This window comes from Neovison vison, chromosome 6, assembly GCF_020171115.1.
Source record: "Neovison vison isolate M4711 chromosome 6, ASM_NN_V1, whole genome shotgun sequence".
NCBI classification, from domain to species: domain Eukaryota; kingdom Metazoa; phylum Chordata; class Mammalia; order Carnivora; family Mustelidae; genus Neogale; species Neogale vison.
In genome coordinates this window covers 8,285,784-8,307,073 of record NC_058096.1, presented here as the reverse complement: position 1 = coordinate 8,307,073, position 21,290 = coordinate 8,285,784, and the positions used below count along the sequence as shown (strand labels likewise).

Genomic DNA, 21,290 nt, shown 5'->3' with positions numbered 1-21,290 from the left:
GCATACAATAGGTGCCTGGCCAGCACCAGTGGTTCAACAACAGAGAGAGAGGAATGGCCCCTCCCTCAGCCCTTCCTGGTCGCAGACAAGCAAATGTCCTCCGTGGATGTGCCATCAGTGTCCCCAGGCCCAGAGAGACTCCTGTTTGCTCACTGGACCAACCCCAGGCAGAGGGTAGGTGGGGTTGAGAGGTAGCTGCGAGAGGTACACTCCTGTTTCATGCAGAACTACTGCTCAGAGGGTAGCCCACGATGGTGCGAATTTCCTGCAGTGACTCCTACATTCAGGGTAAAGGTGACATACTCAGAAAAGATCAAGAGGAGAGCTTTTTGGAGCCCCCTCCATCCCTTCTAACTTTCTCTCTTTGGAAGCAGGTAGGGCTCTGTTCCTCCTTGGGTTGCTTGGGGGTATCTCTTGCTCAGACTCTGTCTTTACAAGGCTGAGACACATTTTTTTTCTCTAAGCCTGAGAAGAGGGATGGATTGTAGGAGAAAGCGAACCATGTTGGAGATTACTAGGACATGTTTTTCTGAAGTAGGCAGCTTAGAAAAGAACACACCAGCGACTAGGGCAATGCAAACCTGCCTTCTGGTCTGGGCCAGTGCTTGGAGCCACCAGGTCCTCAGTTTTGGACAGACAGCCGAAAGCGCACGGGGTCGCTCCAATAACCAAGGAAGGGATTTCCTCCAATGACCAGAAAGGCAAAGCTAAGAGGTTTGATAACAACTGAAAATATTATTCACTTGAGATTGATCTGAAAGAATTCTTTTTGTTTGGCTAATGATATAACCAACACACAGTATCATATATATTTTTAAATTGCTATTTTGAAAGTGAAAGAGTTTAATAAGGAGCTCATTTGTCATACCCTTGGTAAAAATGAGCCAAATTTGGGGGCAATTCGTGATCTACTTCCTAGTCTTCTTTGATATTAAAGAAGACAAAGTTAGTCTTAAAGGAAAAACAAAACAAAAAACCCAACCATGCTAATTGATGGCGGGCACCTGATTAGTGAGGGTGGTTATGACCTTTAGTTAGGACAGCGCTAAAAGGAGCAGGCGTAATTACCACCCGCTGAGGGCTAAGTAGCAAAAAAAAAGGTGTGAGAGAGAGAAAAAAACAGGGTTGGCTGGGGGCACCTTACCCGGCAGGCAGTGGAAGCCTCCAGACCAAGCTGTCCGGCATGGTAGCCAGGAGCCACGTGCAGCTCTTGCGCACGAAAATGTGGCCCGGGCACCGAGAGGTGCCGCTGTGTGTGCGCGGCACTTGGAAGACAGAAACAAAGAACCAAGTATCTCGGTCGTTTAAGGGTATTGATTCCACACGGGAAGAACCTGTTGGATACGTGGCATTTCCGCGAATTCCACCTGTCCCTCTCCGCGCTGCAGCGCGACCTCCGGAGCGCGGCCGTGTGCAGCCTGCACCGGACGGCGCGGGCCTGGGCGCGGAGGGGAAGGGGTCCAGGCGGCTGCGGGGGGGGGGGCGCCCCGAAGCGCGCAGCGGGGGGCCGGGGGGTGGTGGCGGCGTCCGGATCCGCCGGACTGGTGCTGCTTTGGGCAGGTCCCCTTCCTCCTCCGCGCGGGCGTCTAACGTGTCGCCTGTCCCCGCAGCGCCCGCCGCCGCCGCCGCGCGCAGGTTCGGCGAGGACACCGCGCCGCCGCCGCCGAGCTTCCCGAGCTGCGGCCACTACCGCGAGGAGCCCGCGCTGGGCCCGGCCAAGGCCGCCCGCCAGGCCGCCCGGGACGGGGCGCGGCTGACGCTGGCCCGCGCGGCGCCGGACTGCTGCGCGCCGCCGGCCCCCGAGCCCCCGGGCGCGCCTGCGCAGCTGCCCTTCGTGCTGCTCAACTACCACCGCGTGCTGGCCCGGCGCGGGCCGCTGGGGGGCGCTGCGCCCGGCGCGCCCGCTCTCGCCTGCGGCCCCGGCGCCCCCGAGGCGGCGGCCGGCGCGCTGCGGCCCCGGCCCCCCGGCCCCGCCGCCGCCTCGCCGCCCGGCGCGCCGCTGCCGCACTACCTGGGCGCCTCGGTCATCATCACCAACGGCAGGTGACGTCGCGCTGGGCTGCCCGCAGGGAGAAGCCATAGGCCAGGCCTCGGGCTCCGGTTCTCCAGAGCGCAGCCGAGTGGCGAGGCGCGAGCTGCAGACGCTCGGTTTAAATTAATTTATGCAGAGACGACTATTTTACTAGAACTCCGCGGCCGCCTTCTAGATTTGTACGAGGATCCCGCAAACGCCGGTGCAGGGGACTGCGGCGCGGCCCGAGGCCGGGGGAGAAAGGCCCGCCGGACCTTTGTCCTCCCAGATACGGGCCCCCAAGGGGCGGGGCTGAGCGCCCCCCGCGTCCCGTGTGACCTCAGACTACCCCGTCGGGCGGCGGACTCGGGTGCCCCACCTTGCCGTCGGGGGCGCGCGCCTCGCCTCGTCCGCGGTGCTCGGTAGCCGCCCCGCCGGGGGACGGGAGGAGCTCCCCCCAACGGAGAGCCCCCCCCCACGTAGAGCGGAGAGCCCCCCCATGCGGTGAGACACGCCGGGCGGTGCCCCCCCCCCCCGCCAAGGAGGCCGCCTCCGGAACTCGGCGCTCCTGGCGTCTTAAGGCAGGGTGTGACGTCTGAAGTCCCGCACATCGACGACAACTCTGACTTTGCAGGTCATTCACGAGTCTCATTTGTCGTTTTAATTGAAGCCTTTTCTCAGTACAAACATCATCAAGCCGAGACCAAGGGGGTGAAGGCACGTGGGGGTGCCCCACAAGCACGTTCATGAGCTTTCACTTCCAAGCCCTGTGAACTCTCGATACCAACAAGAATAGCACCTTCCGAATAGATGAAATAGGCATTAAATGCAGAACTAGAGAGAGCCAGGTGTTTCGGAGAATGACACGTTGGATGATGAGGTGCCCAAGGCGACTGGCTACCCTTGTCGGGTTTGATTACGAGGCAGCATCCCTGTGGCCCACACAGACCTGTAACTCCCTAGGCTCGGGTTTGCTACAAGTAATGCTAATAAAGTTAGTTAAATTGCATGTGCAATATGGAAAATTGTCAATGGACTGCGCCCTCGTGGAAGAAAGCTCGCTAGAGGGATGGTATAAAAATGGTGTATACATTTTCTTCAGCATTTCCTGCATTTTCTGCATAGCAAAAAAAAAAAAGAACAAAAAACAAACAAAAAAAACCAAAAAGCCCTTGAACATATCCTGTAACAGGTGAACAGAAATCCTTTTATAAAGCACCAGCAGTGTTTAAAAAACAAATTTCCCTTCATTTTTGTCTGTTATATTTTTGCTTCAAGATTTCACCATTTAGAAATCCCAGCGTGCCTCTGAAATGGATTGGTGCATGGAACCACCGTTTCAATCTTTTCCCCACTCTAAAACACGCCCTCATCTCCCTGTTTCCAAAAGGCTTTTCTTTCAGGAAACTCTGCGCCTTTCTGAGTGGAAGGAATTTTCACAAATGTCTTTTTAAGTCCTCCTTGGCGAATCGAAGCGCACCTATATATAATTGACTGTTTGCAAAATCTCAGACGATTGCTTGCCAACCTGGTGTCACACTGAGGGGCCGCCTCATTCTTAGCAGGGCTTCGGGAGCCTGATGTAGGGGGTGACACTTGCAAATTTAGGAGCTGGAGTCTGTCCTGCAGCAAAGGGACTGAGTCATAAGTATCCACCTCCCGACTGCACTTAGCGATACCTCATGAGCAGCTCTTTGTGCACACAGAAAACAAGCCTGGGGTATTATTTTTTTATGCTCACAAGTCCTGTCATTAAACCAGGATTCCTGAAAGGTGCGGTTTGATGAGCAGCTATCACCTGACATTTTTCAATAAAGTGCCACAAAATGCGTTTGTGTCTCCCTTGTTATTAATCATTGGGGGCTGTGTTCATGAGTAAATACAAACCCCGAAAGCTTTCAGCTTTCCAGCAGTTTAGGTTACTGTGAAAAGATAAGACCGTGATAGATTTGCAAATGATAACATAAACAGTCTTAATTAACAATGAGTGTGTGTGTACTTGAAAAATGAAACGTGTACTAGGGAAAACTTCCTTGTCTAAACAAACCTTGGGGTTTTCATAGCCTAGAACACGAAAGAAGATTGCCACGCAAGCCGGCTTCAGGGCAGCTCAGTGCAAAGTTAACAGGAGTTACCATGGCAACCTAATATTGTTACCTCCATCTTCAAGAGTCTGCACGTTTAAGCTGGGGATATCATTTCTTGACTTCTGGGAGGCTCTGGCAGGGGAAGAGGAAGCATTTTAATAAATATGACTCTCTTTCACAAAAAAAAAAAAGAAAAAAAATTGTAGTGGGTCCTAACCCGTTGACAAAAATGCCAGATCAAAAGGATTTGAGAAATAAACCCAGTTCAAGATTGGCCCGGCCCTCCAAGGGGCCTCCCAGGGAAAGGAATTCCTTTATGTTCATGGAAGCCCTTTCTAGAAAAGCCATTCCATTCATACCTTTGTAGAGAAGGGGACAGGGTGTGAAGAAGGCTGCTCTGGGGAAATCTGCAAGAGCTGGGTATTTTGTACCCCCCCACCCCCCCCACCCCTTTGTCCTTTTTAAAGTACTATGGCCAAGCCTTCCCCCATGGACCCTAGGGGTGGGAGAGCTTTATACAGTCAATGAATCCTATACAAAGTTTACCTGAAGTTGTAATTTTGTTGTAACTGTAAGACAGTTAAGGTACACTGTGGGGGCTGCTACAAATAAAATGGGATAAAAAGAACATTTTCAATAAATGCCAGAAAATTAGAGTAGTTTAAAATCTTAGTGAATCGTACCCCCTGGGTTATCAAAGATGCATTATTCAAGCTGTTCTAAACTTAAGTATGATATATAAGGTTAAAATCTTGGGGAGAAAAAAACTCAAAAGCTAAGCAGTTCTTATAAAAAAGGAGTAAGAACAATTCTACAAGAACAAAACCTGTTCGTATAGTAAATTTGTTGTTATATTAAATTTTTCAATTTAAAAATTTATATTAAATGGTTATATTAAATTTATTTCTCACCTCAGTTAAAAGGGGTCTTTTTTTTTTAACTTTGGGTTTTGCTAACTTTCATTCTTTGGAGTAATAAGATTTCTCTTTTGTATGACACTTAATACATTTGTCAAAAATAAATCAAAAACAACAAAGAAAGCACCCAACTTCTCAATACTTAGAAATACATACATATTCCTTACTATGTAAAACTATTTATTTTGTAAAAATGTTTAAATATGAATAAAGATACTGTAACCAAGAGTAGTTGCCTATTTTGAAAAATGAAACTTGTGGTCAAAACAACAATGAGCCCAAACTGTACAGAAAAATCTTAAAGTTTATTTTGGTAGACTTGCTTTTTATAGGCATTGGCTTAAAGTGATCACTTTTCTGAGACAGTTCTTTGGAAAAGGTAAAAATGCGAAGGTTTAAAATTTCAGATGTGCATAGTAATAACCCAGGAATGAGGAGTCTCCCGTTCTGCCTGTTATGAGCAAAGAGATCTTCCAGAATGCAAGCCGAAAATGTCCGCTTGTGTATCCTGAAGCTGCCCGATGAGGCTGGCTTCTCTCCTGGTTCCCAGGCTCGAGGGCAGGGGCACGTACACAGGTCATCCCCGTGGGTGTATGGGGGGGCACGGACTGGAGGCTGCATGCAACTCCCACCCCCACTCCCCCATCACCCACTTGATCCCACATTGGGCCAAGTCTGCAGCAGCAAAGCCCACCGGCTGTTTCAGACCAGAAACGATCCTTCAACTTCGCCCAAGGTCAAGGGGCGCTGCTTCAGCAGGGAAGCCCTTCTGGAAAATAAAATATGAATGAGGGAAAACTTTCTTGTGCATCTTCAGGGGGCGCTTTCCCATGGTTTCCCCGGAAATCTGCAGCCAACCCGCAAGGGAGGAGGTCTTGTTTTGTTTTGTTTTCTTTTTTACATAACCAGGTAGATGCTCAAGGGCAGCCTCTAAACTTGGGAGCAAATCCAGTGTCCTGGCGACGCAGGCCAATCCTGAGTTCAGTTGCCATGTTTTAAAGACTAGGAAGAAAATGGAACACTTCTGTGAAGACCTGAAAGTTCCTTGAGATCGGAGATGGCCGGGTGCCCGAAGGCCCCCAATCCATGAGGGTAGTGTAGCAAGTAGATAATTTCCCTAATGCGAAGAGCTCTAAGGAAGATGCTTTGATTCAGCTGTTCTCTAGGAAGCAGAATTTCATAAGTCTTTGGTTCACAGGAGGCAAGCGCGGGTTTACGGAAAACGTAGCATCTGCTTCGAGTCTCTATTTTGTCTCCCCCAAGACAACTGTGTGGCGGCACACGTAAGGAACAGTCTTGAAAGCACAGAGGCCAAGCCGTATGCCCGGAACATCTCCCATCTGCACTGACACGGCCACACATCATTAGTTTTAATTTACAGAAAGGAAATTAAATGATAACATTTTTCCCCCAAAGCAGAACTGTCTAGAACGGGACTTCAGCTTAAAACAAAACACAGCATGTTTTTCATTAAAGAACCCCCCAAAGAAATTCAAACAGTACCAATGGCAGAGCCCTGAGAGACGACTGCCCTTATATTACAAAGTTTGAGAAATGAAACTTGCAACATTAGCCTGGAGATCTTTCCTCCTGACGATATTGTGCAGATGCCCTCTCTAAAGTGAGTCCATTTGGTGATTCTGGGGGTGCTGTGGGCTTTGACTGAAACTTGTCACTAGTTCCAAACGAAGACTTGGACACTTGAGAGAGAGCAGTATTTTGGTGTTTTTTGTTTTCGTATTTTTTTGTGTGTTTTTTTGTTGTTGTTTTGAGAAAAATAGTTCTAATGGAAGCCTTATTTGCAAAAATTAATTCTGAAGTTCTTTTAAAGTTTACATTTCCGAAAAAACACATATGGGGTTGGTGTACTTAAGCAAACATGCTGTTTTCCCCTGCTTCCTATGGTGTTGCTTATGCCTGGCTAAAGGTAGGCACATTTTATACTGAAAACCACAGTTTCTGGAATTAGCCCGACTGGAGGAAGCCGGTACTCGTGAACAATAAGGGGATTCTGTTCAAAGCTGAGAGCTCCATCCAGTTTTCCTTTTACTAATTTCAGTTGGAACTGGCAGGAAGAGAGAAAAGTGGGCAAAAAAATCGGCCTTTTAAGGCTGTAAAGTAATGTGTCTGATTCCCAAGTTCAGCAGAGATAGGACTGACATGGAAAAAGCATGGAGTACATCTGGAAATCGCAAATGCATATCAAAAGGTTTCCTTTCTTTTGTTCTTCCATGGAGACTTTTAGGGCATCGATCTTGAACATCTTCTTTTAAAGCATCACACACACACACACACACACACACACACACCCTCTTAAATGATGGTGTTCGGTATCCGTTGCATTTTGTTTCTCGGCAATTTAGGGAAGAGGGGGGCAAAAAAAATTATGACTTACAAATAAAATGCCACGTACGTGTACATTCTGTACACCAAATGGTCTTTCCGGAATGCTCCCAATTTCAAAGTGAGCCTACAACGGGCTTAAAAGCTCCAAATCCTCCGTGGTGTGTGGGGCGAGGGAGTCTTCTCTCCAGCTGCTGGGGCCCAATCATCCACCCCGAAGCACGGGAGGCCTAATTGTGGATCTTGAACTTGATCCCATCCCTTCAGAATCTGCAGTAATTCAAACTTACGAAAAAGAAGCTCGTAGATTCTTGTCGAAGTAAGTCACCGATTTCCTCTACAAGGTCACTGCACCCACACCGGGGACACCCATGTCGGGCACCGTTGCTGGCCCGCCAAACCCCCGGGCTCAGAGTCAACGCTCAGAAGTCTACCAACTCTTTTCTCATTAACAAAAAAAATAAAACCTCCACCAAGTGCCAACTTGTGTTCCTCTAGGAAAACCCCTCCCTGAATGTTCATAAAGTGTGTTACCAAACCTCTGCACCATCACTGGCCTGGGCCTGGACACTTTTTTGGATTTGTTTTTTAATAGTCTGGAGTGCAGGTCTTGGCTACTGGGGAAACAGCTGAATTATTCCGTTGCTGTTTTCCAAATAAAAATTTTCTTTTTTTTTTTTTTTGCCAATAAACACACATCCAAGCCCAAGAGGGGAAAAGGACTTTACACGTGCGGCCGTGCCTCACCTGAACTAAGTCTCCGCTTGCCATTCCTCTGCCTCAGGACGTCTGCGAACGCCAAGGGAAAGGGCAGCAGACAGATCAACATGAAGGAATTACGCGGGTTAATTGGAGGGAGGGCACTTTCCCTCACAACTCTAAAACCGTTTTCCAGATCCTCGGGCTAGGAAAGGGCAGTGGGAATGACCTGGAATGCTCGCTGGGGAGGCTCCGCGGGCCCTCTCACTGCCCGGGGCAGCCCCCCGCAGGCCCCCGGGGCCCCGCTACTGCTGTTTGGGGAGGATGAGGTTTCTCAGCATGTCGAAGGAGTTGCCGTCGGGATGCACGGTCACCACCTTGCCGTCCTTCTCCTCGACCTGAAGGAACCCGGAGTCATCCAGGCCGACTATCCACACCTCTGGCCCCTCCAGGCCTCCCAGGCGGACGCGCTGGCCACTGTATGTGAGGAATAGCAGAGAGTCAGCGGGAAAAGTAATGCAGCATCTGGAGACAGGCGGCTAAGTACTCACCCCTCCGGCAGGGGTGGGGGGAGAAATGGGGAGGGGGTGGGTGGGAGAGAGAAAACGCTTGGACTTTCACTGGTCCCGCCTGAACTGTTTTGCTAGCTACTAAAAAATCAGGGTGATGGAACTGGGGATGAGAACTTCTACCAACAGGGAGCGTGGCCTTGCTCCTAATTCTGATCATCTGATCATCCGGATGGTGATGTGTCCCACTTGCTCCCCCCATCCAGCACTTTTAAGAACCGCTGTGCCATTCTAGGTGTTTGGGCTGAGGCTGGGGGAAAAGCAGCTGAGCTGGAAAGTGGATTTTCTAAAACAAAGCTGGTACCATCAACGGCAAGTTGAACTCACTCTAATGCTGCTTCTTCTTCTTCTTCTTTTTTTTAATACAAGGCTGTATTTTTTTTTTTTTAAGATTTCATCTATCTGTTTGACAGACAGAGATCACAAGTAGGCAGAGAGGCAGGCAGAGAGAGAGGGGGAACAGGCTCCCTGCCAAGCAGCGAGTCCAATGCGAGACTCGATCCCAGGACCCTGGGATCATGACCTGAGCCAAAGGCAGAGGCTTAACCCACTGAGCCACCCAGGTACCCCTAACGCTGCTTCTTTTAATATTTTCCAAATTCACCTGTCAAGTCAAATCCCTGTTAATAGTTTCTAAAATAGAGGGTGCACCCCAGTGCTCCCCACCCCCCCTTATTTTCATTTGGAAGAATTTTAAACCTACAGAAAAGATGAAGACACAGGACAAGGACCCCAGAATCCCCCTTCGCTTATATTCACACCAACTGAGAACATTTTCCATATTCGCTTTCTCTCTCCATGCACACACACACACACACACACACATGCTTTTTTGCTGACATTTACAAATAAGTTGCAGGCATCATGACACTTTATACTTAAACACTTTAGCATGTACCTCCTAAGAACAATCTCCCACAAAACCAGAAAGCTATTATCACCCTCGAGAAACCTAATCTCCATACAATAACATCTAGCAGATAGTTCATGTTTAAATTTCCCCATTGCCCCATTAATATCATTTGTGGCGATTTCGGCTCATCCAGGAGCTAATTATGAATCACATTTTGCATTTAGTTGTCATGCCTCTTTACTCTCAAACAAACCTCCAACCTTTTTATTTTGTGTGTTTGAAGACCTGGACTTTTGTGATGTGTTAGCGGCCTACTGGTATCCACCACGCTTTTCAGGCTCCAAGTGCCCACCGACCCCCTAGAGCATGTGTTAAAACACGAATGTTCAGCCAGTCTCAGAGTTTCTGATTTAGGACGGTCTATTTCTAACAAGTTCCCAGGTGAAGGTGCTCCCACCCCCCCGGGGGATCTCACTTTGAAAATGGTTGTTATCTAGAATGTTCTAGAATTTTTTTTTTAGAATGTTCTAGAATTTAACAAGTGTTTGTTTCCTCACATTAGGCTCCACTTAAACATGCTGGAAAACTCTCAGGTGAGGCTGGTCCTGCCCACAGCATCCCACCAGCAGGCACGGGATGTCAGTCCCCCACTGCCAGTATTGTTGATGGTAACTGGCTCAACATGGTAGATGCCAGTTTTCTCCATCAGAAAGGTAAAAAATAATTATCTAGGGGTGCCTGGGTGGCTCAGTGGGTTAAGCCGCTGCCTTTGGCTCAGGTCATGATCCCAGGGTCCTGGGATCGAGCCCCGCATCGGGTTCTCTGCTCAGCAGGGAGCCTGCTTCCTCCTCTCTCTCGCTGCCTGCCTCTCTGCCTACTTGTGATCTCTGTCAAGTATATAAATAAAATCTTTTAAAAAAAATTATCTAGGGGCACCTGAGGGGTGCGGTCGGTTAAGCGTCCTACTCTTGGTGTCTGCTCAGGTCGTGATGGCAGGGTCGTGGGATGGAGCTCCGTGCTGAGCTCCAAGCTTGGTGCAGAGTCTGCCTGAGACTCTCCCTTTCCCTCTGTGCCTCCCCCTGCTTGCGCGTGCTCTCTCTCCAAAATAAATAAATCTTTTTAAAAAATTATCTAGATCTGTGCTTAGTTTCCTGTTTTAGGATACTGAACAAGTCACTTAATGAAGACATTTTAAAAGGAGGATAGGCCAGCACTGACCTGTGTATCCAATACTTATAATAAAGGGGAAGGACGCCATTGGGCCCTTTGTCCTGAAAGGTGTCGATCAGTTTCTCCAGCACAGTCACGGTCCTGGCGATGAGACTGTCGGTTCTTAAGGGCTTCAGCTCTGCCTTGTGTTGCTTATTGTATTCTGTGATGAGATCATTGATGCAGATGGTGGGGTTGCTGTTACTCACGTTAAATCCGCAGCCTACGCAAAAACAGCAGAAAAACATGAGCAGCTCAATGTACTGAGGGCGTCGCACGTTCCTCTCAACCCCCTGGAAGAAGTTCCAGCCTTTATAACCGCCTCTCTGCTTCCTTTCCCTCATTTCAAATCTACCATCTCTGGCCACTTGAAGAATGACTTATCGGGGCACAGGGGGTGGGGGGGTGCCGCTGGTTGAGTGCCCAACTCTCAGTTTCAGCTCAGGTTGTGAGCTCAGAGTCATGAGACTGAGCCCCGCATGGGGCTCCCCGTTCAACGCAGTGTCTGCGCAACGTTCTTTCTCCTTCTCCCTGTGCCTCACTCCCTGCGTCCTACTCTCGCTCTCTCCAATGAGTAAATAAATCTTAAAAAAATAAATGAATGACTTGTGTCTTTGGGACCATCTTCCTTTTCATTGTTCCTTTATTATCCTTGTCCAAGGATTATCTTCATCCACCCCAACCTTGCTGCAGATCGGTTTGGTGTGTGTGGTGGGGGCAACCCAGCCAGATTCGATTCAGTTACACAGAAGCTCTGAACGGGGCAAAGCTCCTTGGAATGGCCTCTGAAACAGTGCTTCCTGGGGTCTTGCCAAGAACTGTGGCTCTGCACCGAGCCCAAGAGAAAGTAAAACCTCCCATTTCTTTTCCGACTTGAATAACAAAACACATGCCTGAAAATACAGAATCTCCCTCAAGTCTTAAGGCATAAACTCTGGATTCAGAGATTTCAAACCTTGGTCATGGCATAACCCTAGAACACATCCTTTCCTGCGTGATCCTTGGAAGTCTTTGGTGCTAGGGTTACGCTGCTGGCAGGGGGCCAACCCATGTTCAGTGGCTCTTTCATAGGACTCCTAACCCAGAGCTCAGGAAAGGGAGTCACCAGCAGTGGGTCTGAACGGGCTCGTCTCCGCTGTTACTTAATACCGCCATCCTCTCCAGGAGAGTGGGAGTCTTTGAGAAGCCGAACCTCGGTTTTCAACAGGGCCCTCAATCAACCTCAAAGAGGTCTTCCATAAGAAATGAAATATTGCAGGAACTAAGCAGTGAGACGCTCTTGTTTTCAGTGCCTCTGAGACAAAAATTCCCTAAATCCTTGCCTCCGACAGAATGATGACATTTACAAGAACGATGGAGAACAGTATTCTTCAGAAGATGTTCTGGGCCATTTTCAGTGTGAAGGGAAGGACTGATTGGCCTCAGTTTGGGGGGGGGGCTTAAATATGCTGGCTATTAAAATATAAAGCAATGTAAATTACATCTGGAAAAAGGGAATAAGTAACTCCGGCAACAGGAAAGAATCGGCAATTCTTCATTTGTTTTCCAACAACACACAGTACTGGCACGTAAGGCATTCAATTAAGTGCATATGGTGCTGAAAAACCTCCCTTCTGTTCAGAAAATTCAGAGTCCTGGGGAAAACAGCCGCACTGACTACTGCCAACTCGGGCCATGTCTTTCCAAGGACAAGAGGGCACCCCTCCTGGGGATTCTTTCCCCCTGTCCTTTGGCCTTAAGAATTGAAATAAAAACCATGAATTCCCCCTACAGGACCATGTTTCCTTTCCCCGACACTGACAGAAGCCATCCCCAGACCTCCTCGATGCCCTGCTCTGGAACATTTGCATCTAGCCTAGTGAACGCATTTAAAAATGGGACTGAAACAGCTGGCCCAGAATAACATTGCCAGTTGGTGGCAGAGCTGGAAACCAGCTTTGCACTTTCTGGCTGGTACTTCCCAAAGACACATCATCACACGTTTTCCTGCCCATTACTCATTTCTGAACAGTAAGTTCTCCCGGACATTAGGGAGAAGCTGAGAGTCAGAGGGGCGGGAGCCCAAGAATTTCTGAAACTGTGTCTGCATCCTTCTTGCCTGATGTGGATGTGCTGAGGGGAAACGGGATGCTGCACCTGACCTTGACCAGCCTGGAGCGTCTTCTGAAGGTCAAATAACAAAAGACCCAAAAAGTCCAAAAACCCACGTAACTTTTTCACGGCTGGGGAAGGTTCAATTGAGAATGCAAAAAGCACCAGCAGCCCCGTCCTTGAAGTTAGCTTTCTTTTCTTATTACAAAATGGCATATTAAATGTTTATTTTCACCACTTCTAATTCGACAAGAAGCCGGCGTGTGGAGAGGTGCAGGAAAAAGCCTGTTTGATGTGGTACCGATTTGGTGGTTTCCATGGCCAGAGACAGGAACACTAAACCTCTGGACGGGACTTTCAACCAATCTGGCCTGTTTTTGCACACATATTGTGCTCCGTAACTCAAGAGTCAAAAGAAAAAGTAATCCCATATGATAATCCACTCCCCTCAAGGTAGTCCTGTAGAAACCATTTTTATTTTTGTTTCTCTTCATCGAAAAATGTGGACAAAAGGCTTTCACAACTCACCAATGAGTATATAAAATGTTTCTCCCAAAAGCGTCGAGTTAACCAGAACTCCACCAAGCTTCATGAGGTCACTGTAATAAATATCGTTGGGCCATTTCACGCGTAGGTTGATATCCTAAAGGGAAATGTGCACGTTAATCAAGCCATCACGGGACACAAAGGGGCCGGGAGCGGTCATCCAGCTAAAAGGAAGATGAGTGGGAGACTCTGGAATCTTATGGAACATAGGATCTCATCCTTGCCTCTTGTTCTGATGGCCAGTCCCTTCTTTGGGACAATCCAGTGGTCAAGGACCACCTTGGGGCCAGGAGAGAGACCTACAGATGATTCCTGGCATAATAAATCTGGCATTCTCGCCACAGCCCCGCACTCTCCATTATCCCAGGTTCGGTGGCAACCCTGAGCCCGGGAAGCCTAGTGGTGCCATTTACCCAATGGTATTTGCTCCCTTTGGACTCTGTGTCTCGTTTCGGTAATTCTCACATTTCAAACTTTGCAGCCTCTGTATGATGATCTGTGATCTGTAATGATGACTGGCTGACGGTTCCGATGATGGTGACCATTTTGGGGCCATAATGTATGTTTTAATCAAGGTATGTAAGTCCACTGTTTTTTGGACAGAATGCTATTACACACTTAATAGACCACGGTGTGGGGTAAATGTGACTTTTATATGCCTCAGGAGACCAAAACTCTATTGTGGTGATTTGGAACCGAACCTGCAATGTCTCCAAGGGGTCCCCATGTCAACAGCCACCCCTGCGGAGTGCCTGCTGTGTGTGGGGGGGGGCAGGGCGCAGGGAGACCGAAATACACGCAAGGTTCTTTTCCCTTAAGGAGCTCACGCTCAAGAGAGAAAGATGTCCCAAGTTAACCACTGTCACCAAGGGTGGGTAGAAATGTCTCAAGTAGAATCCGAGAGAGATACAGAGAAAGAACCTGGTTCACCAGGTTATCACCAAAGGCCTCAACCAACTGCCTACAGCCAACAGGTAACAGAACGGATTTGTTCTGTGGCTCGCTGCCTCTGTCTAGAAGCAAACCTGGGCAGTCCGGCCTGGGCCTCCCAGTCATGGTCACAGTGGAATTGTCCAAGGGCCGACACTGCCTTGAGCTGGGCCCCCCCAACCTCCACCTCCTGCCGCAAATCTTAAGCAGGGACACAGAGACTGGGTGAGACCCAGTGGATGCCAGAGCTGCCGGGCCTCCGGGGCCTGAGGTTGGGAGCCAGGTAGGGCCATGTGTAGGGAGAGGAAGAAAATCTGGAAGAAAGACACTCAGCGGAATAAGCCAAAAGACTGCAGAATATCAGGTGGTCTCCGATCCCACAATGCTGGCTCTTCCTTCCCTGAGGGCTGGCCCTGCACTGAGTCTGTAGGTTACTTACCCCAAACCCAGTTGGTGGTACCAGTTTCACTTCTATTTAACAAGGAAGACACTGAAACGGGGAGAGACTAGCCTGGCTTGCCTGAGGTTACACTCAGAAGCGGCAGAGCTGGGATTTGAACCCGGGGCTTTCTGATACACTCCCCCCCCCCCCCGCCACCCAGGTGCTTAACACTAGCTATGTAGCCTGCTAGAACCAAGAAATTCCTTTCTTTCCCTCCAACAAAGCCTTCTTTGCATGGTGGCCAGACGGAATGCATTTCTGTTCTTCAGAAGCTCGTCTGCCTTAGCAGAGCGCTCTAGGTGGGAGAAGAAAGCAGAAGCACAAAAGAACAAAAGTGTAAGTAAGCGGAGGGTGTGCACCAGGACCTGTAACCGGCAGGGAGTTTCGTGATTTTTTCTGTGGTTGAACAGGGAGCTCAATGGGGGTGCATTCTGCCACCTTGTCCCAGGGGACGCCAGGCAATACAGGAGGCGTTTTCTGGTCACTCTCCCAGGTCCCTTTCTCTGTCCTCTCTTGCCCTTCTGGGTCACCCCCATGCCCAGCACAGTCCCTGCCCAGGCCTGGAAACCGCTCCCTCGGCATGGAAGCAGCAGCCCCACTCTCTCTGGGCTGGTCCTGCTCGTGGGCACCTGTTTTATTTCACATTTTCAGACCTAGTTAGTTAATGCTGCAGCTTATGGAATTGTGGGTTCTCGTGCAAGTCAACAATGCCCTCTATTTCAAGACACAGAGAAAGGCTACGTGCTTCTGTTTCACTATCTCAATCATTTATTCGAACAGCTACCGCGGGCCTCCAGGCATATAGCACTGTGTTAGGCCCTTTGGAACAGGCAGAAAACTAATCCTGCGTTCAAATCGCTGGTTACTTTACAGGAGATGGCACAGGGACACGAATCACTCTGCTTCCAAGCAATCCATGCGAGACACTGTAAAAGCAGCTCAGAACTGCAAAATGCCGAAAGGTTACTCAGAGGAGGGAGTTTGTAGCCAGAGGTTTCTGGTAATGGCACCGGAGCTGGGCCTCCCGGGGCAAACAGTACTTGCAGGGGCAGGGAGGAGCAGAAGCAGGAATGTGGGGGTGCAGGGCTCCAGGCGCCCAGAGAGGACCTCGCAGACAGAAGGAACTGCGGAACAGACAGCAGGCAACGCCACTTGGATTCTGGAAGGAACAGCAGGCGTTCCCAGGACACCAGCTCTGGTCCAGGGAGACGGTCACAATCTGTGTGCTGACAGGGACATCTGGCCAAGGACGTAAGAAAGGCAAACTCGATGCAACTGGGGCCTATTCCAACCATCCTGGAGCTGTACTGTGTAGGCCAGACGGCTCTGTCCAAAAGAAACACTAAGGGGGAGGGGAGGCTGGGCATGGGGTAACTGAGGGATGGGCATTAAGGGGGGCATGTGACGGAATGAGCACTGGGTGTTGTAGGCAACTGATGAGTCACTACATTCTACCCTGGAAACTAATAATACAATATATGTTCATTAAATTGAGTTTAAATAAAAAATTTTAGAAAATACTAAGAAAGTGAATCCTAAAAGTTCTCATTACAAGGGGAGAAAATGCTTTTTGGATGACTTGATGCGGTAATTAGTGCACAATATATGTATGCCAAGTCATTAGGCTGTACACCTCAAATTTACACGGTAGAGTTTGTTAATTCTATCTCAGTAAAACTGAAAGTAAAATAAAACCAGAATAAACCCAATCCCAAACCAAAGTCACACCACACAGGTGAGACTGAGCTGCACAAATGCAGAAACAGGACAGGAACCCGGGTGGGAACTCCTCAAGGAGGAGGAGGAGGCGTACCCCCCGCCCCCGCCACCCTCCTTCCAAGAGGGCAAGCTTCCCACCTCCCATCTCGCTGCCCACAGTGCCTGGCACAGCCTCCCGGCCCAGAAGGCACTCAGAGTATGCTCGCTCAGTTAACATGCGAGGCTACAAGGTCACGATCAAAGCCAGGAAAAGCTAAACAGACTGAAATTTTAAATTTTATTTATATATTTTTTCTTGTTTCCTGCCATTTTTTTCATTTCCTTTTTAAAATTTAAATTCAATTAATTAACATAGTGTATATTATTAGTTTCAGAGGTAGAGTTCAGTGATTCATCAGTTTTATTGAACCCCCAGTGCTCATTATATCACATGCCCTCCTTAATGTCCATCACCCAGTTACCTCTTCCCCTACCTCCTCCCATAATTTTACATTTTTTAAAGAAGATAATAATGCTTTATAATAGTTTACATGAAATGATTAATACTGTTTTTTGCATGCTTTTCTTAATATTCTTCCTTTTTTAGAATATAATGCTTTATGATACATGAAATTGATAAATATGTTTTTTGCATATTTTTCTTAGCATTGTTCTTTTTTAAAAAACTTATTTAAATTCAATTTAGTTAACATATAGTATACTCTTAGCTTCAGGAGTAGAATTTAGTGATTCATCAGTTGCATATAACACTCAGCGCTTGAGGGTTGCTGGAGGGGAGTGGATGGGGGATGGGGTAATCGGGTGATGGGCATTAAGGAGGGCACTTAATGTAAACTTCAAATTTTTAAAAAAGATTTTATTTATTTACTGGTCAGAGAGAGTGAGCGAGCACAAGAAGGGGGAATGGCAGGCAGAGAAGCAGGCTCCCCGCTAAGCAGGGAGTCTGATGTGGGACTCGATCCCAGGACTCTGGTATCATGACCTGAGCCTAAGGCAGACGTTCAACCAACTAAGCCACCCAGGCAACCTGATGTAAATTTTAGATTATTTTCCTAAGACTAATGAACCTGCTGCTAGGATTAAAAATATGTGCTCCACGACAGAACTTTATCTTCTCAACTGCCTTCTTTCTATGAGGCTGACCTGTGAAGGTGTGTGACAGCTGGAGAAGTCCAGGCCCTCCTGATATAGAGCACAAGGATGCTGAACGCTGCTATAAACGTCACATTCCAGCGTGCGTACCAGGGACTCCACGTGATCTGGGAAACACACGCCCTAGTCCTACACACGGTGACCTGTGAGGCCACGACCACGTCGGATAGGAGGACAACTTCCCTGTTAAACACGAGGTCAGGTCCCTTTGAAAGTCATGATCTTAGCCTCTCACTTCAGGAATTAATACTATAATTGTGTTCAGCTTGATGCAAGAAATGTAGGTGGGAGGGAGGCTGGGGAGGAACCTCCTTTTGATATTCACATGAAATTCGTCTAAGAAAACTGCATTAATCGCCCTCTTCCTTGTCTCCTTACTAATTGATGCAGAAGCATCGATGGCAATAATGAAGCAGGCACCTCTGTCCCAACGGTGGGGAGCAGACACCCCAAATGAACCCACATGTTGAACCTGGGCAGCCACAGACAAGAGCTGTTCTGCTGAGCACAGACGGTGCCAAATGAGGAGAGGGAATGAGAAGGCTGTTTAGCTCCACACGATAAGCCTTTTCACCAGAAGACACAACAGTGTGGATGTCAGTCTGATGTGCTTCAGTTAAAGGAGAGGGAAAAAAAGAGGCTTGCCCTAAGATGCTCCAGCAACCTGACAGTAGCACAGAAAGGGAATTCTGGGAAATAAACCCATCCTGGTGAACCTGCAGCCACTCTAAGAGCTGACGGTGCTTTTAAAACTCCAGGAGTGAGGACTCTGCTGCCAGCTTGGCCAAGAGCCGCCTGCAACTCTACACGCAGGGTCATCTGGACACACCCACACACCAACCCCAACTGCGATCTGCACCCAGGGTGGGTTTGCAGGGTGGGCGGATCTCACGTACCTGGTACTCAGGGATGGACCTCACCGCCTCCACCACGGCCAGGGACATCAGATGCTGGACGAATGGGATCCTCTGTCCCAGCTGGGATCTCAGCGGGATGGAGATGAGCAGGGTGGACAGGGCGCACCCCAAGGGGCTCAGCCAAGCATTCGCTCCCCGCCCTGGAACACAGAGGTCCCCATCAGGAAAGCGGCCACCTCGCCCCATGGACAGTCCCATGCACGGTGCCCGAAAACGGGCCCCAGACTCAGATGTGGGCCCCACGTGTGATCAGCCCACACTGATGAAGATGCTGGGAGTTTCTGGGGTTGACTCAAGAACAGAGAAGCATTTTAAAGTCTGGTGCTGTGTTGCTGAACGGTTTCTGGTAAGTCGTGGAGTGTTCTGCCTCAGTGAGCAGATCATTTACGCTTTGATGATTCAAAGTCCTACAGGGTCTGAACATGACTGTGAGCTTAATTGTCACCATCTGGTAATGCCGGCAAAAACAGAGACAGCGGGGAAACCGGGCCGGGTCTGTCCTGGTCCAGGAGAGGTCCTGGACACCACAGTTTAGAAGTGACCCGTATTGTGGTGATGGTCCCACAACCCTGTGAAAATACTAAAGACCTCAGAATTGTATACTTGAATTGGGGGAACTGTATGGTCTGTGAGTTATATCTCACTGTTATACGGGGAGGAAGAAAGGAAGCAGACTTTAGCAAGTAATCTCTGATATTAACTCTCAGAGTTATTTTTCCTAAAATAGAAGAAAAGAAAATGCTCAAAATGAGAGGAAGTTCTTCTACATTCTTTTTTTAACCACCATATTGAGCCCCCCTAGCCACCCCAGCTTTGGATAAAATGAATTTTCTCTTTGAGTTATGTCCAAAAGACATGTTCAAAGGAAAGAAGTGGGAAACAGTGAATTTCTTATTTCATTCCTCCTTCTGAGAAAGGCATAAGAGCCTCTGAGAGTTAAAAGCACGTTTGGGTTGGCCTGGCACCACGGGGGTGGGGGTAGGGGGGCCAAGTGGCCCCCGAGCACAGAGTCTGCTTGTGGTTGGACCCTGGGTGGATTCTGGGAGGATGCGGGCTCTCATTTCCGAGGGTCAGCAGGTGGCGGAAGCTGCGGGCAGCTGTTGGCTTCTCTGCGGTCACTTAGTGAAGGGGCACTGACCACTGGTCATGGACTTTCCCGTGCAGCTGGGGTGGGGGCTGGCAGACGAATGGGCTCTCCACGGGACACTCAACAGGGACCCAGAAGGCACCTCCCAGAGAACCTTCGGGCAAATAAATGTCTCTGTAACACAGTAACGATTCACACACTTGCAATGCTTACAATGTGTCTGAAAGAATTTACAAGATGTAGGTGACGGAATGTTAAAAGCATCCCCAGCGAATGTCCCGCGATTAATAACCATCCCGGTTCAAGAGAAAGCTTTAATTGTACCAAGACTCAGCCTTCTGATCAGTTTCCCTCCCTCTTCCTCCGTTTTCGGGGGTCTGAAAACAAGCACTCCCGACCTGAGTCTTCTCCGTGATCAGCACACCCTCCCAATCGGCAATCTGGCCACGAGAGTTGCAGATTTTAGAAAACAGAGCAACAGAAACGATGACAAAAGATGACTGACCTTTGCCCTGCGTTTGGCGGACTGCGATGGCTATTAACCCCATTTCCTGCGGGATCTCAAACATCAACCTGCAAACGGTGGGAAAGACTGGTCAGCCAGAACAGGGACACGACCGAGGAGCTTACAGACCCTGTTTGCACTCATCTGCAGGGGTGTGTGGGGAAGAAAAAGGGCCATTTCCCGGGTCTCAAGGGCTACTGACCCCATTCCCAGCCTCTGATAACAAAGGAGAAGAGACTAAGAAAACACCCTTGAATCAAACAAGAGTAGGGGTGGGGGTGCCCGCCTGAGCTGTTAGCTCATTTAAGATGTTTTTGATTGGGGGGCACCTGGGTGGCTCAGTCCTTAAGCGGCTGCCTTTGGCTCAGGTCATGATCCCAGGGTCCTGGGATCGAACCCCACATCGGGTTCCTTGCTCGACAGGAAGCCTGCTTCCCCCCTCCCACTCCCCCTGCTTGTGTTCCCTCTCTCGCGTGTCTCTGTCAAATAAATAAATAAAATCCTAAAAAAAAAAAAAAAAAAGAGACGTTGTTCGATTCTATTTCTTTGGAATATCCTATCGAGACGTTCTTTCTTTCCCCCCTGATGTGGTGTCCCTTCTCCAAGTGACAACTAGCAGTTCCTGACATTTGTTTCTACTTACGGTGTGTTTCTGTCCGAACACTAGAACATAATCATAACAGAAGTTTCTGATTATTCAGAAAGCCAATATGGTGGCAATAAAGCCGTTTAAAAGATACACTATCCCCTGAGAACTAATTATGTTTTAACTATAGTAAATAAATCTACACCTTCTGAGAAGTCCAAGAACCTTGGATCATTTCAGGCTTGAGTTCTGCTTTTAAAATGGTTTCATTTAAAAGAATGCAAACTTCCCTTTGGGGATAGGTAGGAAAGTGCCTTATATCTCCACCAAATGAGTCAACATTAACCTTTTTTTTTTTTTTTTCTTCAGAAAAGGAAAGTGTGGGGGATGGGGGGAATCCCTCACACATAGAATTTCCTTCCAGCTACTTTCTACATATTTTAAGTCTGCGTTCGGAAGGCTTTCCTGTGCATTCCCAGAAGGTGCTGACCAGGTCCTGAGCGGGCATGGTTCGTGGTAGGATTTATGAAACACAGCAAAAATCAGGTTGGCCCACTGTCTGTGCAGGTGCTGGGGACTCTCTGAAATACTTTTGGGAGAGGGAAGAGGCGGGGGAGGGAGGAGAGA

General features: G+C 48.6%; 2 protein-coding genes across 2 annotated transcripts in view; one reads left to right on the top strand and one right to left on the bottom strand.

The window, feature by feature from the left end:
• SIM2 (SIM bHLH transcription factor 2) overlaps window positions 1-3,842 on the top strand; it is a 52,140-nt gene extending 48,298 nt beyond the window's left edge. Inside the window, exon 11 of the mRNA XM_044250940.1 lies at window positions 1,611-3,842. Coding sequence (XP_044106875.1) covers window positions 1,611-2,047 — 437 coding nt within the window. The 3' untranslated portion in view covers window positions 2,048-3,842. The remainder of the gene's footprint in view (window positions 1-1,610) is intronic.
• A 1,459-nt stretch (window positions 3,843-5,301) lies between these two features.
• Window positions 5,302-21,290, bottom strand: part of HLCS (holocarboxylase synthetase) — a 202,131-nt gene continuing 186,142 nt past the window's right edge. Inside the window, exons 7-11 of the mRNA XM_044250939.1 lie at window positions 20,078-20,145; window positions 18,465-18,625; window positions 13,308-13,422; window positions 10,698-10,911; window positions 5,302-8,534 (exon numbers count right to left, since the gene is read on the bottom strand). Coding sequence (XP_044106874.1) covers window positions 8,363-8,534; window positions 10,698-10,911; window positions 13,308-13,422; window positions 18,465-18,625; window positions 20,078-20,145 — 730 coding nt within the window. The 3' untranslated portion in view covers window positions 5,302-8,362. The remainder of the gene's footprint in view (window positions 8,535-10,697; window positions 10,912-13,307; window positions 13,423-18,464; window positions 18,626-20,077; window positions 20,146-21,290) is intronic.